This window comes from Doryrhamphus excisus, chromosome 15 (assembly GCF_030265055.1).
Source record: "Doryrhamphus excisus isolate RoL2022-K1 chromosome 15, RoL_Dexc_1.0, whole genome shotgun sequence".
Taxonomy (NCBI): domain Eukaryota; kingdom Metazoa; phylum Chordata; class Actinopteri; order Syngnathiformes; family Syngnathidae; genus Doryrhamphus; species Doryrhamphus excisus.
This window is the reverse complement of record NC_080480.1, coordinates 1,298,716-1,315,929: the sequence shown is the minus strand read 5'-3', so window position 1 is coordinate 1,315,929 and position 17,214 is coordinate 1,298,716. Positions and strand designations below refer to the sequence as shown.

Here is a 17,214-nt window from a genome sequence, read left to right as displayed (position 1 = left end):
TGTACATTAAAGTCTTACATCTTTTCCTTCAATTTGTGACGGTGGGATTTCATTGCGTCATATTGCTACATACATGGGGCATAAAGATCTGTTTTGTGTGTCTGTGACTATATTTTCATGCATAAATATGATATAGCCGTCTCACAATTTAACCAAGAGACACAAACCTTGAGTCATCAAACGGTTTAATGGTTTAAAGGCTCATTAGAAGCCACCATTAAAGGAAATAATACCTTCAGGTGACGGAAATAAAATCCGACATATTGACATTTCAGGCAGTGAAACAGTAGTGCTAAGAAGAGGCGGCGGTACAGTTAGATAGAAGACAATGTCAATGATCTAGAACCTGAAACCTACAGCACTAACAACAGGTCAGTGACAATAAGCAACTATAAAGTGGTGTCCTTTTTACTATTACACAAACACAAAACACACACAAGTAGTATTTGAATCAGTGGCTCCACGTACAGTACTGTATGTTATCAAACATTTGCGAGGGCGGCTTTCATCTGCGCTGCCTCGCTTTTGATGTGACGACACGTCAGTAGTGAAATAATCAAAAGGAACGAACACGTACCAGAGAATACCAGAAAATACTAGCAGTGCTTCATCATTAAAGAGTAAAACCTTCCACGAGTGCATGGTGTATGTCCTCCTTCTGTAAACAAAAGATTCTCCCTTCCCTGATTATTTTTAACTCGGCAGTCCGTTTCATGTCACCTACTTTTTACCTTTCAATGTTCAACATTCTTTGACTTTTTTTTTGCATTCAAATTTGCACCGACACTTATAAAATGGAGTACAGAGTTCAATACCAACAATTTGAATAAGAAGGACAGTCCATGTGAGGGGTGTAAAACTGTAGTGCAAAGGAAAACTGCAAGTACCTTATTTGCTACTTTAGGTATGAGAAAGAGAGTATACGGTGGAACCTCCAAAGTCCAACAGAATGTTTTCCGCTTGACTTCCACGTTGGTGTAGTTTGTGTACAGTATGTGTATATAACCACTTCCACACATACCTATGGACAATTTAGAGCCTCTAATGAAGCTAACATGGATGAAGCCGGAGTACCTGGAGAAAACCCCAAACCACCAAACAACCCGAAATTGCATTTCTAATGTTGTACTATCCAGCTAAACCATTTCCTATATCATGTTATCATCCATTTCTGGTTCTATGGTTATCGTTATCACTCATGCCCTTCTGTGGAGTGCATGACATGTTGAACTATTGGACATTGGAGGTTCCACTGTACATCAAATAACAGGAAAAAAAACATGTGGTACCTTGGACATGAGGAAATCCACCATAATGGCACCTGGAGCCATATTTGCTACCTTAAGTATCTTCTGAAAGGAAGCACTGCTCTTGCTTCCTTCGCCACTTAACACTTTCATGCTCAGTATCATCAAAGTCAAGTGGCGACGTCAATGCTGGCTGGGTAAAACTGTAACGTAAAAGAACACAACATGCGCATGATGTACGTTTTCAGTCCCACGACATCCCCATCACCTGTGGCCCGCGTCCAAGCTGGCGGAGCTCCGACCTAAGAACTGATGATCTGGCCGGACCAGGTCTCGTGTTTTGTGCCTGGGTTCAGATGAATGATCTTCACCTCCACCGCTTGCACCTTCAGGTTCTTGGGAGGGACTCTGCACACCTTGTATGTGACCTCGTCGCCTTCAACTGGGACATACTCCCCGTCGATGCTGAAACACAAGAAATACGGCAAGTCTGGCATTGTTGTGTCACCAGAGTGTGCAGGAAATCATCATCCAGACGTAGGATGATTATTGTAAATGTACGATAATTCCAAAAATCCCAAAATGCATACTATTATTACTATTAATATTGATCCATTCAGGGCTACTGCACTGTGCCTGATGTTGTGCCTCTTTCTAACCACCTGGTGGCGTAGTTCTGCAAGTGGCAGCTTTTTTCCCAACAGTGCTGCTAAGTTTATTTCAAGGTAAAACTACATTATAATATATACTATACATGGTTTGTGGTATTTCACTGTAGCAGGTGGTAGCAACATCCAACTGGGTATGTGCGATCATTTCCTCCCCAAAATACGTACATTTTAAGCCTCTAGTCCGACAATGTGTCATTTCCCACCTGGTAACACAATAAATGTCCCAAAACTAGAATATAAAAGTTACATTTTGAACCCCTGTCAAACAAAAGCCAAAACGTTTCTGAAGGTCATAAGTTCCTACTTGGTTTATAAGCTATTGGTAAAAGTTTTGTATCAGATCAGGTTGTGTAAGCGTCACGTGTGTGTGTGACTAACGTCCTCATGCTGTGTCGCCACTCACTCTGAGATGTGAACAAAGATGTCTTCGCCACCGTGGCTGGGCCGGATAAACCCGTGTCCCTGTGACCTGGAGAAGTTCTTACAAACGCCCTTGAACACCGGACCTGAGTGAGCTCGGACCGTGCTGCGTTCACACACAAAAAGAGGAGGGGGGGGGGGGGCAATTGAAATGTTATTGATCGTTCATATTTTTGTGCAAAGACACCAAGTCGTGGTTGGTGGTACGATCACATAAACAAACCACAGAAGATGAAAAGTGGAAATGAAAGTATCTCAGTTAACCAGCTCTTCCTCAATGTCAGCGATGACTCATGATAGTCACAACATAGTCAGCAAACTGGGAAGCACGCATCACATACAGTAGCTAGTATTGTATGGTGCAAACTGCAGGGGGGAAAGCGTACTGCAGCTATGAATCCAGCAGAGGGCGCTGTCTCACAAGTCAATTCACTCAACATTTTCCAGGAGGAAGATGACATGTTCTTAATGTGCACAACTTCCAAATAGTGTCTTTCATAACATCAGCTTCATTGAGTCATCAGGAATCAGCCTCAAAAAGGGGTGATAAGAGAACAACAAGTTAGCTGTATGACACTTAAGAATGTTACATGTTACTTGGATCGTTATTTCATTATTTCAGGTGATTAATTTGTTGGAAAATCCAAGCAACCACGCTTCCAGAGACTCCTTAAAGTATCCACTGATCACTTTATATTGAAGACATTTTGTTTTTTCCGACTTACGCTGAATAGGTGCGAGTGCGTTTGGTTGGCAGCGGGCTGGGGAGCTCCCTGGGCAGCGCCTGCTCCCCTCTTCCCTCCCACACCCGACTCCCCTCCCTCAGGAAGGGAAAGGACACGGTGAGCGGGGCGTCCGGGGATCGGAGAGGAGTCTCTGGGGGTGACGTGAGGCCGGGGTCCGCCATGCTTGGTGAGATGCTGCAGAATGCCGGGAAGCTGCGAAACCCAGCCGTCTCTTGTGAGGCCTCCCTCTGTGTTGGACGCAGGCTCAGCACTTATCCAGGTCAGCACTGTCACTTCAAGTCTGTCAGGGAGGACATGCTGTGAGGAGCACAGGGAGAGGATGAGACTTGTCGCACGGTTTTAGACCTGATGATGGAGAAAAGAGCTGAGAGGAGCTTGTTTTAGCCGGATACCGCCGCAGCATATGGAGTGAAACGTGCTTCTATTGGGAATATTAATCCGGAGTGTTCACCTGATTGCTTATTCATTGCAGCGTTTCCCACAAGACCGCCATCTATCTGTGGTATTGAGTCAGACATCTTGATCGAATCATTTGCATAATTGGCCATCTCATAAGGTCTAATATCTTACTACAGTAATCTATTGCAGCTTTGTGTATGAATACGGCCTATTATTAGTCAAAAAATGCAAATATACATATGGCGTAAATAAAAATGGCCCATCCCATCCTTTGATTATTTTGTATGCGGCCCCCAGTGGAAAAAGTTCTAGTATATTGATTATGTGAACCATAACAATCATTTGAAGGCATCCAATATATTAATAAATTTTACTGGAGTAAGCAATAACAGCCAAAGCATTCATTACACCTGAAAAATCTCAATAGAATAGAAAACAAATATAAAGAATATTGTTATTCTCTATACCGCAGTGTGTGTGTGTGTGTGTGTGTGTGTGTGTCACGCCCACTCCTGTGTGTCATGCTCCTGCTGGCATCGCACCAGTGACGTCAAAACAGCTGCAGGAGGCCACCACCGTGTGACGTCAGCATTGTCAAGTGGCCGTGCTATACAGTAAACACGTTATTTATACAGCGTCCCCACACATTAAATACACACTACACCGACACTGGTATTACAGTACTCGCCATGAGCGTGAAAGCTGTTTATGTATGTAAGAAATACAAATACGCCACTTTATAAAGATAAAAATGAGCGTTTTTCCAGTCACCATATAGAAATGTAGGGCAACAACTGCTATTAAAATCCACATCCTTAAATACATTTTCACTTCCTGTCCCGATCCCAAAACAAAGCCCTCCATGCCGTCTACGTCCACCACGCATTATGTGTCCAAATGTTACTTACAGCAGCTGATGTATGGACGCCGTCTTCACTGTGTGCGCTTTAAGTCGACGCGTAGCATTATATAAGGATGAATGAAATAAATAAGTGGAGAGCGGGATAAAAAAAAAAGAAGCTTGATGTGACTGCGTGTGAGCGTGCGCAGCTGGCGGAGGTTCCGATGGCGTGATGCGGGTGTGCGCGTGCGCGTGTCCTCCACCCTTCTCGCGGATGTGATGTGTTCGAGGCGGGCTCGGAAAACGCGGATGTCGTGACACGATTGCACTATTTTAATACGGATTCGTCATGTTGGGTGGTTGTTTTTCCTCAACAATCCGTAAAAATGGCTCAGAGACAACTTTCGATGTGTTTTTAGTCATACTAACATCCGAGCATTGACTTTTATTTAAAAAAATAGCACTTTGTCATTACATTGACAAGTTCCAAAACGGTTAAATATCAATTGGTGAATATTGGAGCGGTTTAGCTGTCTTTAGATGGTAAACTCAGCTAAATAAATTCCAACTGCAAACCTTGTACATGTCAGACACAAGCATCCTCTGACATTACATGTAACACTGTGATGTATATCTATTTTTTTATAGAAAATGATTGACTGTATACATATACACCATTCAGTAATCCCTCCTTTACAGCGCTTAGTTGGTTCCAAGACCCAATTGTGATGAATTAATTTCGATAAAGGATGGGACGTTTTCATAGTTAAGAGCACAGAAAACCGGTTATGACTTTCTCAGTACGTATTTTAACATTGTTAAAGTTCTGTAGACATGAAATATCACGCCTATAGTCACCTTTAAATTCACCTCTTATGTGAGCAAGCTAACAAGCTAGCTAGCTAACTAGTTAGCTTCGAATTTAGTTCGTGTTAACTTACGCCAAAAACTTACCACTTCCACCCATAATAGAATTACCTTCCATCCATCAATTTCTGTAGCGCTTATCCTTATTTGGAATAACTTTTTTTCCCCACTTTATCATGTCAAACACGCCATGGTCGACTTGATGACTTCAATCATGTCTCAAATGTGTCACTACTGCCGCCTAGTGGCCAGAGTAAATACTGCAATGTAGTGAGGCAAGGATATAAGGAACCGCTATATTGCCAGGGACTGTCATTCAAACTGAAAGATTTAAAGGCTTATGTCATATCCCTTGTGACTTCCTATAATTACACAAAATAACTTGCAATGTTCATGCTGATGAAGACAAACAGCTGAACTTGAATGTGTGAACTTCACAAATTAAAAATGTGACCAAAGCTCACCTTATTGCCATCAGGGTCACAAACCCAGTTTCACTACCTTTATGCATCCTCATACATAATTTTATCATATTTTCCTGTGATTAGGGAAGCAAACTGTACCAACTAAAAAGGGAATTTACAATAATAATAATAATTTTGTATGATGTAATAAACATGATGCTGGTACACCTCAGTCTTCCTATAAGTACGACACGTCAGTCTGTTCTGGTGCCGAAAATGTCCATTGTTTTTTTGCTCCTGCGCTGTACTGAAGAAACAGGACATCAAGTAGTTCTCACTGCTCATCATCCAGATAACCTCCTCTTCCTCCCGCTAATTGTTCCACCATGACAGCAGCCCCAGGCCCGGCTCACAAATGGTCCCCTGAGACGAGACATGGAGCGGGTTACTTACTGTGCTTCTACATTTGACAAGAACTCGCAAGTAAGGACTCGCGCATCTGCACAAGGTCATGAGATCCAAATGTTCACAGCTGCAGCAATGAAGATGACCTTACTATGAGCGTGTACGGTGCCTCTTTCTTCTCCCCGCTATCTTGCACAGGTGGTGGCGGCGGTGCCGTCGACTGCCCGGGTAGTGCGGGTGTCGCATCCTTAGTCGGCCCGGTCGGCGACGTATCGACAAATATTTCATCTGACACTCGAAAACGGATCTCCTCCCCCTGGTCCATGTAGAGGTCGTGCGCTCCCTCATCAGTCTCGTACTCCCACAGCCACACTTGCTCTGCTTCATCACTTGAGCGGCGGTCAAGGAAGACTCAAAACAAATCTACTGCTTTAAAAATGACATCTTTGAGAGGAGGATACAATTTAGTGGGTTGCTGAAGAGACTCTGGCGGGATGAGAATGTCATCAAAGAAGCCCATGGTCACTGCAAAATGGAAAGGTCACGGTCAGCGTTCACTGAACAAGGTCATGTCAAACTTTTCGGATGACATTTTATCAGCCCAATATGACATTATTTGTTACTATGTACATCTTGAATAAATAACTGCCTGGAAGTAACACAAACGTGCGATTACCGTGAACTCCTTCCTGACTGCAGTATTTAATCTTGCCAACCAGGATCTCCTCCAGAAATGGGTGAAAAACCACATATCTGAAATGAACTGAAGAAGACGGCCAACAATAAAGTGACTTTAAGACATTTATAGATGCAGCTTAAGTATTTTTCTGTCTATATTTATGTCTGTACAGTGCTTTGTGGTAAAAAAAAACCCAATAAATATAATAATATGTATGAAATGAGCATGATCATACCTTTGGTGTGTGAGGCACCATCCCCTGGGAATATGTAGGAATCCTCCAGTTTGGTGATGTCATACAAGCAGATGCAGAGCCCGACATTGTAGACCACCTCAGATTATGAGAGAATGTCACCATGAATACTGATATACGTGTGAGTTTTAGTTTTTTTTTCATTGTAAATACATTTGCAAACTCAAAACTAAACATTCACAGATATAGACTCACCTTGTTTGCCAACTTTTTGTTCAGCTCATCGGACACAGCCTCGTAGAGTTGCCTGTGAAAGTCCCACGGAGAAATCCTGACAGTGTCGACCATCTCCACCAACACAAACATGGTGCGGATTCTATCACTCGCTAGCCACAAAGGCTAAGACACAAGGCAGTGGCAGTGTGTCAGCTACATGAAGGAGTTTACTTCTTCTTTATTCGGCTACTTAACATCGACACCGGCATTAGTGTACCAAAGAAAAGCTACAAAACGTAGCTGTCGTTAGAATAGCATGCTGTTGACGGCGGCCATGTGATTTTTACGGCAGAAACGACCAGTTTACGACAACTTAAAGGTACAGTGTCGTATTTTGCTTCTGGTGTCACACTCCAGAGCTTTTAACACATAAACATTGTTCTGTACAACTTTGGGTTTGAAATATAAGTTATTACTGCATCATATTTATTGCCCATAAACGGATATGGATTTCATAATGTTAAAAAAGTTGCGATTTGTGGACAAAATCTTTGGATATATTAAGTTTTACTGTGCATGTATGGTCAGATGAGTGGTAAACATTACGTAACTGAGATTAATTGACATCTATCAGTCTGAAAAAGGTCATCAAGCCATTCATAAAGCTTTGGGACTCCAGAGAACCACACACTTTTTAATAATAAAAAGTTTGATTTAAAAACTGTGTTTTGTGTTGTTATTGACTAATATTTAAATATGCTTATAGGCTGAAACATTTAAGTGTGACAAAAAATAATAAATCAGGAAGGGGACAAACACTTTTTGACACCAATGTTAAGATGAATGGAGTATAATTAAATTTAAGTAACTTTTGTGTTTATTTGCTGTAACAGACCAGTAAAGTATGTCAAGTGGCACCCCACCTACTTCACAGTACAACCAACATACATTGCGTAACCATTTGTCCAAAAGCAGATTGGATACATTATTAAGAAATATAAAAATATGACAGCTAATCCAAATATAATTGTGTATACTATCAAAGGCAGCAACAAGTATACTGCATTAGTCAAATGAGGTGAATCAGACTTTTAACTAAAGACCACTAAGGGAAGCATGGATCAATGGATTTTAGCGAAATTTAGCAAACAATATACACCAAACTGTGACTTTTTAAAGCATATTTATTGGACATTCATCATTATGAAAAGTGGTGTTAATTCTGCACATAGAATGGCAGGTCATGACGTCGAGTTCAAAACCCGCATCGTGATGCACACGTACTCTACTGCACACATGGGATGGCAAAGTGTGCATGTATGAATAATGAATGCGATATTGATTCCTGATTGATGTCATTTCAAAAGAATCACAACATAAATGTATTTTTAGAAACAAATGCTAGCACACAGGCACCTGCACTTTTTTTTATGCATTAGGTACTGCAAGAAAATGCTCACAATGGGTGAAAGTCTGGATAACAGTATGTTACGAGTATGTTAAATGTTTCTCTTATTTACCTAAAAACAAGTCACTGCAGACGCCCATACCGTACCATCGCTCATTTCTTTATACATTTGTCCACAAGCATAAGAGACATAACGGCAGGGCTCGTGCTTCCAATAGCAGCAATATGTATCTGGTTTGCAGGAAGCGAGATGACCACATGGATCATAGTACAGATATTCATTGTGCTCAGTAAAATGTAACTGACTGAATTCAAGAAAGCGGAAGGCCCATGTTCTTGTAATTAATAAATAAACAAGTGAAATAAGAGTTTTGTATGCAGTATTAACACCGACTATGGCTGAATTAAGTCAATAATTACACCACAAATGATCAATAACCATTTAAGATAACGGTCTGAATCACATCCTGCTTTTAAATCAGCTTAGCTCGGAGTGATATCACAGAAATACAGTAGCGTACTTATGATTTGTGATTTAAAAGAAATGAAGGGTGGTGAAAGACATGCAAACAGTATGATGGACTTTTAAGGGGAGTGCTGCCAAGAAACGGATGTTACGCTAAGCTTCTCACACAAAGATGGCTGTGATTATCTTGTTTAATGCTTCATTCCGTCTGTGGACGTACACGATGTGGCTATGTGCGCTTTTCATCTGTTCAGCGACCTGGTGTGTTTGAATGCGTTTTCCTTCCTAAAAGGAGCATGACTACAGGTAAGCCTCAACCAAATCTGCTCACGTCTTGCACAAAATACCCCCCCCAGCCACCCCCTTCTTCACCCATGCCAAGGTCCCTTGATGGCCACTACTAGCCCCGCCGCTTTCTTGCCTTCCACCAACTACTGCAGCTCCTTCATTCTGTTGAGGGCGGAGCCGGCTTTAAACCACCCGATCTGTGTGTCGTTGAAGGTGTGGTTTAAGGTGACCGACTCCTGGCTGCCATCACTGTGCTTGATCACGGCCGTCAGCGGCTGGAGGAGGAAACGGATCGCATCAATACCACAGATTGCGGTCACACGGATCAGGGAATTATTATTATTATTTAATATTATTGTGGCTGTAGTTTGCAATCACACAGAACTGCACTGCATTACCTTCAGAGTGGTTACTAATACACACTAGCATGAGTAGGATGCAGCAGTTTCAGTGTAAACAACCACATGCTAAGCACACTGTTACATCGGCTAATGCTAACAATGACAGAATGTAAAAATAGTCTTTGCGACACAATACTGAGTCTAAGTTAATGCTCACCTTGCCGGGCGCAAAAGATTTAAGCCCGGTGATTGAAATATGGTCATCAGGACGGATTTTGTCGTAGTCACTAGCGTTAGCAAAAGTCAGCGGCAGCAGGCCTTGTTTCTTCAGGTTAGTCTCTGTAAAGCATACAAAAACACACAACCTAAATTTCATATACATCACTATTCTTTTTGTACTTCATAGTTGGAGGTTGGGTATGGTCCTGTTCTTATTTGGACACTCCTATAATATAATTTAGTACCCTTACCGTGGATTCTTGCAAAGCTTTTGACAATGATAGCACGCCCCCCCAGGTGTCGAGGTTCCAGGGCAGCATGCTCTCTGCTGGAGCCTTCACCATAATTCTCATCGCCCACAACAACCCAGTTTACTCCATTGGCCTAAATCAGACAATGAAATAACGAACAGATGAAGAGCCACGGTGAACCTGAGAAATACTTGAAATACTTCAAACGCCATCAAGCGTACCTTGTAGTGGCGAGCCACATCAGGCACCCCGCCATAGTCTCCGGTCAGCTGGTTTTTGACTTTGTTGACGGCGTCGTTCTCGATGTTCACGGCCCCGATCAGCAGATTGTTGGAGATGTTGTCGAGATGACCACGGAACTTCAGCCAAGGTCCAGCGGCACTGATGTGGTCAGTTGTGCACTTTCCCTTCACCTACAACATCAACCAGGAGCAGAACATTCGAAAGTCCGGGGGCAACAACATAAACAGGTTCCACGTTATATGAATTAAGATGAAGTCAACTGCACGATCTTCATCTCACCTTGATAAGGACCTTCATGTCTTCCAGGTCTTTTCCATGCCACTTGTCAAAGGGCTCCAGTAGCTGCAGACGGTTACTGGCTGGGTTTACGTCCACCTTAACAACATGATAATCATCTGAAGTTAGTAAACTTAAAAGCGACTTTCCACTCACTCATTCCCTACCAGGGCTCCGTGACAACCCGCTTTTACTATCCTGCTCTGACCTTGACGGAGCCGCTCTCAGCGGGGGGGTGCTGGTACGTGTCCTGGCCCGGGTCGAAGTCTCTGGAGGGGAGCTCGTCACCCGAAGGGGGGTTCAGCTTAAACTTCTCTCCGTTGGGGGCGGTCAAGTAGTCCGTTTCTGGGTTGAAGTCGAGCGTCCCGGCGAGGGCCAAGGCTGTGACAATCTGCATTCAGTTCCATAAGAAGCATTTAAACAACACTAAAATACAACTAAGAATATATGTATTGTTCGCAAAGGCATAAAGGTGTTTATAATTAGGCGTGCATGATAATTATCTGGCCGATATGAGCAATTGTGACATCATACCGACAAATCTAATGACATTAAAAAATAGTTCTGATAACCGGAGGCGAGATTACCCGTACTGTGCTGATGAGCAAATCAAGCGCTTCCCCCGCCTGTGACATTTAGTTTGTTTTATTTTTTTTTGAACCTGTCCTGTTCAGCGGCTCAGTCACGCAGTACGAGTGAATAGTACGATTGTTTTGTTGCCTGTGACGTTAGCGGCCTGTCATAACTCCCCTTGAGCTCACTTGTAAACAAACATTCACTGTTTCAGAGGATGACATTTTCCGTGCTAGTTAGGCCAAATGCACCACAAAAAAAAAAACACACAGAGTTTCAACACACGCCACCTTGCTAATGTGCCTAGGGCTTGTTCCTATCGCCGCTGAGTTTGAAAAGTGCAAACAGTTTGCCAGATATGACCCAAGAGCAGGGGTGGGCAAACTTTTTGACTCGCGGGCCGCATTGATATGACAAAATTTACGGGGGGGGGGGGGGGGGGGGGTGGGGGGGGGGGGGGGGCAGACTATATATTTTACACGTAACAGTCCACCTGGTATTATTGTATCTGTAAAGTTGTCATGCAATCTGCTATTATTATTTATTATTTATATTTAAATATTTTAAAAATAATAAAATATTATAATAATTACAATAATATTAAAATAATAATTATTATATTATTATGTAAAATATGCAAATATAGCAATAATATTATATATAATTAATACAATAATTAGCATTAATATAATAATTATAATAATCATAATAGTTCTAATAATAATTATAATAATCTAATAATAATAATAATTATTATTATTATTATGTGCTTGTGTCCCTTTTTTCAGGAGCACTTTGTAAACAACCGACCATGTCAAAAAACGAAATTGATACAACCATCAAAAGGTCGGCTCAGGCCATGATGCCAGGTTGTATGTTGAGTTTAAATTAAATACTTTGGAAAGATTGGGCGGGCCGTATTCAAACACTTGGCGGGCCGGATGTGGCCCCCGGGCCGTAGTTTGCCCACCCCTGCCCAAGAGCTTCTGTTTTAATGCTTTGTTGATAGTAGTGATGTCATTATAATTGGTTAGGACAAATCTACAAGTAGTTAGTCAAATAGAACCGTGTTTAGGACGTTATTACCTTCAGGTGTACACAAACTACAGTAAAAATAAAATTTAAAAAAACATGTAAAAAAGATATTGATATCGATTTGAAAAATCTGCATCCCCATTTATAATACATACTCTTCTACAAGGTATCATTTTTGGTACATCGATTATCCAAGTTATTCTTACCTCAGGAGAGGTGACAAAAGCATGAGTAGCTGGATTAGCATCGTTTCTAGCGGTGAAATTTCTGTTAAAGGAAGTGACAATTGTGTTCTTCTCTCCTTTTTTCACATCCCTCCTGCAGACAGTCAACAAACCCAGCATGTTAGCATGGAGAACACAAGATTTGATTGGATTTTGAATTCGGTGGCATGGTGCATACCTGTCCCACTGACCAATACAAGGGCCGCAAGCATTGGCGAGCACGACCCCCCCAACGTCACTCAAGATCTTGGCCTGAAAGAGAGTCGACGTTCATTTGCTTCACTCCGCCGATTCGACCTTGAAATAATATGCCGCGTGACGCTTTGACTCACGTATCCGTCCCTCTCGATGGTGGCTCGGATCTGCTCGGATCCAGGAGTGACTGTGAACTGGGCTTTGCACTTCAAGCCTTTATCCAAGGCCTGCTTGGCAAGAGAGGCGGCTCTTCCCATGTCCTCGTAGCTGGAGTTGGTGCAGCTCCCAATCAGTCCTAAAGGATTCACGTTCAAGATAAGTTTACATCATTATAATATTACTAATTCTGTCATGGAGAATTAATAACCCTAACCCTAACCCTAACCCTAACCCTAACCCTAGCCTTTATTGCATCCATATTCTTTCTGCTGAGGTGAAAAGAGAAGCTTGAGCCTCGCTGATTCAGCAGTAATATGATCATAGCAGGTCAATAACACGGCCAGTGGCAACAAAGAAAGAAATATCACATTTCACCGAGCAGAGCATTATAAATAAACAAAAAAAAAAACTAAGTAAGGTAATACGTAAAGGCTTACCAACTTTAACCTCCAGAGGCCACCCGCTCTTCGCAGCTACGGCACCAATTTCAGACACTGGGTGGGCCAAGTCGGGGGTGAAAGGCCCGTTGATGTGTGGCTTCAACTGTTAGCGGAGTGAAACAATGGATCATCATGGAAGAATGGGAATGTCTGTAGGGCCCAAGGTTTCCGCATGGAATCACGGAAATGGCCAATAAAAATGGAATCTACTGAGCGGAATTTAGGAAACACTTTGGGGAAAAAATAAACTGAATGAAATTTGATAATTTTCCCTTTAAAGTTCCCTAAACAGCAGAACTATTTATTTAAACAAAATAATGTGTACGGTAAATCCCACCTCACTCAGGTTAATCTCAATGGTCTGGTCGTATTCACAGCCATCATCGGGGACCAAGTCACCTTTGAACTCATCAGCCACAGCGGCAATCTCTATCGGGGGGGGGTTAAACAAGCTTGGGACATGTACTGGAAAGAATACCAAACATAGCAAAGCGCTGGCTAGCAACTCACCACCGCGACCAGTTTTGTCAAGGTAAGTCTTCATACGGTGGTTGTAGGGGAAAATGGATGTGGTAGCTCCGATCTCCGCACCCATGTTGCAGATGGTGGCCATTCCTGGACAATTTAACGATCACTTAATACGCACTCATGAGCTCAAATGTTGCAGACAAGGTGGGAATGTTGTCCTTACCCGTACAACTGATAGAGTCAACTCCAGGCCCGTGATACTCCACAATGGCGCCCGTGCCGCCCTTGACAGTGAGGATTCCAGCCACCTTCAAGATGACATCCTTTGGAGATGTCCAGCCTGACAAAGTTCCCGTCAGCTTCACTCCAATCACCTGAAAGAAAAACACAAGTAAACAAAAGCGGAGAAAGACACACTTTTTCTCGTCAAAATAATTGTAGAAACTCACTTTGGGACACTTGAGTTCCCAAGGGATTCCGGCCATGACATCTACAGCATCGGCTCCACCCACGCCGATACAGATGCTCCCCAGACCACCGCCATTAGGAGTGTGTGAATCTGTACCAATTAGCATCACACCCGGATAGGCGTAGTTCTCCAGGATGATCTGTCCAAGGATAGCAACGACCCATGTGCTGTTACAGGAAGGTGACAATAAAGGACATTCCCGGCCTAATTCAGCTTCTGTGTACTTTACCTGATGGATGATCCCGGAGCCTGGTTTCCAGAAGCCAACTCCATATTTGGCTCCAGCGGTTGCAAGGAAGTTGTAAACTTCCTGGTTCACTTCCTGTGTTTTTAAATAGTAAGGAGTTATTGTACATTGCTTTAGGAATTACAGTCGTCCCTCATTTATCGCGGTTAATTGGTTCCGGTACTGACTGTGATAAGTGAATTCACGCAAAGTAGGATTCCTTATTTATATGAATGGAATAGTTTTATAGTTAAGAGTATGGTTTTTACCATTATTAGAGCCCGCTAGACATGAAATAAGACACCTGTATTATCCGATATAGTTAACATACAGTAATAACAGAAAAAAAACAACAATAAATATGACATTATAGGACTTGCACGTTAGCATTGGCAGCATACTTGGCGGCTATTATCTCATCAATGTAACGTTCCTGATACCTAGTGGTCAGTGAACATTAACACAGGAGCTGCTGTCAGCCACAACTCATACCAGTCTCTGACGCTCTCCACACCGCTAGCCATACTAGCACTCAACATATGCATAACATATATGTTTTGACAAATAATAGGTCGTATTCAACCACAAAATTGTGATCATTTATTAATGAATTCATTTTTTTAAATAGGATAAAGTGTTCAAACCACAATGTTGCAAGGGATAAAATATGGTGTGTCATAAATAAACGTTCATCCACACTAAAATAATACAAACATGCCTTTGTGGTCCTGATTTTGCACACAGTCATGCTGGACTAGAAAAGAGCCTTGTGTTCCCACTGAAATTCTGAGGGAACAAAACAACCATAGAGCGTATACGGAGGTGGTATTACTGTACATTAAAGTGAACTCAGCCGCAAAAACATACAAGGTACTACACTGGAAATGTTGTTTATTTTTTAATAATCCAACCATGAAAAGAAAACATGATACTGTTGCTCTCTTGCTTTTCTTACCTCCATCCAACTTTTCATTGTCAAACATTCCTGTATTTATCCTCACCTTCGCTCTCTGCAGATCCTGAGCTCCTCCAATCTGGGCCTCAATCAGATGATCACAGTGGATGGTGGAGGGCACCGCTACCTGGGGCAGACCACTGCTGATAAACTGAAGCATGGCCATTTGCGCTGTAGCATCCTGCATGGCCACGCGGTCCGGACGCAGACGCAGGTAAGTGCGACCGCGTTCAATCTCCTGCCCTGCCGGATCGTCCAGATGACCGTACACGATCTTCTCAGACAGAGTGAGTGGTCTGTTGAGCCTGAAGGGGTGGGATCAAAATGTTAGGAAGTTGCAGTTTACAGCATGTGCAATGAAATATGATTTTTATTTTTTTTTTACTGACCTCTTGCGCACGATGTTGATGTTCTTGTGCATTTGTTCATAGTTAATGCTGGAGCCAGGCTCAAAGCGGCTCATTGCCACTTTGGCCTTGGCACTGAGGGCTGCAGACACATGAATTCGCCTGGCACCAGTACCAAGGGCCAGCTAAGCAAAGAGGAAACAATAGGATTTCATGGCTTTTATTGTTCAGTTTAAGGGAGCAAAGTTTGGAGTTACACAGTAACGCAATAAAAGAAAGCGAGGCAGTTAAATGACACATGAATGAGAGCACAGAATCAAATCATGTGATGGAGCAGTAAAATATGTCTTATTGTTTAACATTTTATATTTTAAACATGTATGTGTGTCAAATGTCTGCTCTATGAAAGCAGTGAGAGTATAGAACTAAATGATTCTGCCCTTTAAAAAGGTCACCTTTGTTGATGTTGCAATACAAAACAAGGTAGCAAGTTTTGTAAGAAACATGACATATTGAATAGATTTTTTTTATAAATATCAGTAGACTTTAATTAAAAATTGAAAAACATATTAATATGATGATCATATTGAACCTCAATTTGTTCTTATATCAGAGAAATATTATTTTAAAAGTGAGCAATTCAGTTCCTGATAACATATGTTTGGTAAATATTCTACTTAGAGAGATTTCCAGATTTCTAAGAAATTTCATAGCGTGGCAAAGACCGAGGATTGTCATGTGACGCAAAAAGTCGTGGGAGAATGTGCATCATTGCTTATAACACACTTTAACCTTGCTGTCACCTTGCAAATCAAACATACTGATTGTAGGCAATGTAATGCATATGTCGATCTCATCTGACAGCGAACAAACAATGACATAATCTAACGTTAAATCCACGTCATATTCGGCTTGTAACGGTTATGTGCGTCACAGCTTCGAGTCACCCAGGGACGCTACTGTGACCTGCCCGACAACGTCTCGGCGCACACTCTCGTCTGTATTTATCCACGATTACTTAACCTTGGGCTACAAATAGTGGAGCCCGCGGCAGAACACATTCATTGTCACATATATTCTCATTAGAAAGACAGCCCACTCTCTATTTACAGAAAATAACGGTTTCTTACCCGTAACCGGGTGACAGTCAAACAGTAAGACGCCATTTTGTTCACTGACAAAGATGAGTGTCGCGATAAGATGACGTCATTGGATTTCTACTAGTAGTGTTGTTGATTTAAGTTTTATATTACTTTCGTTGTTATATTATTTACGTTTCATTATATTATTTGTAATTACTGATATTCATAGTAGTGTTGCTGTTGTGTATAAAAATATATATAATATATATGTATAATATATACACACGCACAATACAATAATGCAAGATGAAAAATTCTAAACAAATTGCCACAAATTTGAAGTGGTCAAAACAAATCGTGTAGTTTTGCCAAGCATACATTATTTAGTTTCTTTTTATATGGTATTAGATGCGACAACTGTCACAAAATCATTATTACAACGACTACAGCGTTAATTTCTT

General features: G+C 41.8%; 3 protein-coding genes across 5 annotated transcripts; all 3 read right to left on the bottom strand.

The window, feature by feature from the left end:
* Positions 1 to 39: 39 nt before the first annotated feature.
* Positions 40 to 4,556, bottom strand: csdc2b (cold shock domain containing C2, RNA binding b). 2 transcript variants are annotated; one of them, XM_058049325.1, is made up of 4 exons: positions 4,392 to 4,548; positions 3,064 to 3,364; positions 2,322 to 2,444; positions 40 to 1,712 (listed from the first exon to the last, which is right to left on the bottom strand). In XM_058049325.1, the coding sequence occupies exons 2-4, from the start codon at positions 3,243 to 3,245 to the stop codon at positions 1,550 to 1,552; spliced, it is 468 nt and encodes a 155-aa protein (XP_057905308.1). In that variant the 5' UTR covers positions 3,246 to 3,364; positions 4,392 to 4,548; the 3' UTR covers positions 40 to 1,549. The 2 variants fall into 2 exon arrangements, with proteins under 2 accessions (XP_057905308.1, XP_057905307.1); XM_058049324.1 differs by having other exon boundaries at positions 41 to 1,712; positions 3,064 to 3,381; positions 4,392 to 4,556.
* polr3h (polymerase (RNA) III (DNA directed) polypeptide H) lies at positions 3,243 to 7,441 on the bottom strand. Of its 2 annotated transcripts, XR_009119576.1 has the most exons (7): positions 7,128 to 7,441; positions 6,915 to 7,011; positions 6,677 to 6,763; positions 6,462 to 6,525; positions 6,152 to 6,389; positions 5,303 to 6,018; positions 3,243 to 3,381 (listed from the first exon to the last, which is right to left on the bottom strand). XR_009119576.1 is itself a non-coding variant. In XM_058049323.1 (6 exons), the coding sequence occupies exons 1-6, from the start codon at positions 7,236 to 7,238 to the stop codon at positions 5,968 to 5,970; spliced, it is 648 nt and encodes a 215-aa protein (XP_057905306.1). In that variant the 5' UTR covers positions 7,239 to 7,441; the 3' UTR covers positions 4,908 to 5,967. The 2 variants fall into 2 exon arrangements, 1 of the variants encoding a protein (XP_057905306.1); XM_058049323.1 differs by lacking the exon at positions 3,243 to 3,381 and having other exon boundaries at positions 4,908 to 6,018.
* A 501-nt stretch (positions 7,442 to 7,942) lies between these two features.
* LOC131103692 (aconitate hydratase, mitochondrial-like) lies at positions 7,943 to 16,881 on the bottom strand. The gene is made up of 18 exons (XM_058050158.1): positions 16,802 to 16,881; positions 15,714 to 15,856; positions 15,371 to 15,629; positions 14,373 to 14,465; positions 14,124 to 14,282; positions 13,898 to 14,048; positions 13,717 to 13,821; positions 13,544 to 13,635; positions 13,204 to 13,309; positions 12,745 to 12,902; positions 12,591 to 12,664; positions 12,395 to 12,506; positions 10,789 to 10,971; positions 10,584 to 10,679; positions 10,283 to 10,474; positions 10,062 to 10,194; positions 9,809 to 9,930; positions 7,943 to 9,525 (listed from the first exon to the last, which is right to left on the bottom strand). Exons 1-18 carry the CDS (start codon positions 16,835 to 16,837, stop codon positions 9,394 to 9,396), a joined length of 2,346 nt encoding a protein of 781 aa, XP_057906141.1. The 5' UTR covers positions 16,838 to 16,881; the 3' UTR covers positions 7,943 to 9,393.
* Positions 16,882 to 17,214: the final 333 nt, after the last annotated feature.

Coding starts and splice junctions, on each gene's coding strand:
- csdc2b (XM_058049324.1), bottom strand. CDS start 3,245: ATGGCGGACCCCGGCCTCACGTCACCCCCAGAGACTCCTCTCCGATCC. Junction 2,445..3,063: donor CGCACTCGCACCTATTCAGC/GTAAGTCGGAAA, acceptor GTGTGAACGCAG/CACGGTCCGAGCTCACTCAG. Junction 1,713..2,321: donor ATCTTTGTTCACATCTCAGA/GTGAGTGGCGAC, acceptor CTTGTGTTTCAG/CATCGACGGGGAGTATGTCC.
- polr3h (XM_058049323.1), bottom strand. CDS start 7,238: ATGTTTGTGTTGGTGGAGATGGTCGACACTGTCAGGATTTCTCCGTGG. Junction 6,764..6,914: donor TGGTGCCTCACACACCAAAG/GTATGATCATGC, acceptor CGTCTTCTTCAG/TTCATTTCAGATATGTGGTT. Junction 6,019..6,151: donor AGGCACCGTACACGCTCATA/GTAAGGTCATCT, acceptor GTCTCGTCTCAG/GGGACCATTTGTGAGCCGGG.
- LOC131103692 (XM_058050158.1), bottom strand. CDS start 16,837: ATGGCGTCTTACTGTTTGACTGTCACCCGGTTACGG. Junction 13,822..13,897: donor TGACTCTATCAGTTGTACGG/GTAAGGACAACA, acceptor TAAATTGTCCAG/GAATGGCCACCATCTGCAAC. Junction 12,507..12,590: donor TGTATTGGTCAGTGGGACAG/GTATGCACCATG, acceptor GACTGTCTGCAG/GAGGGATGTGAAAAAAGGAG.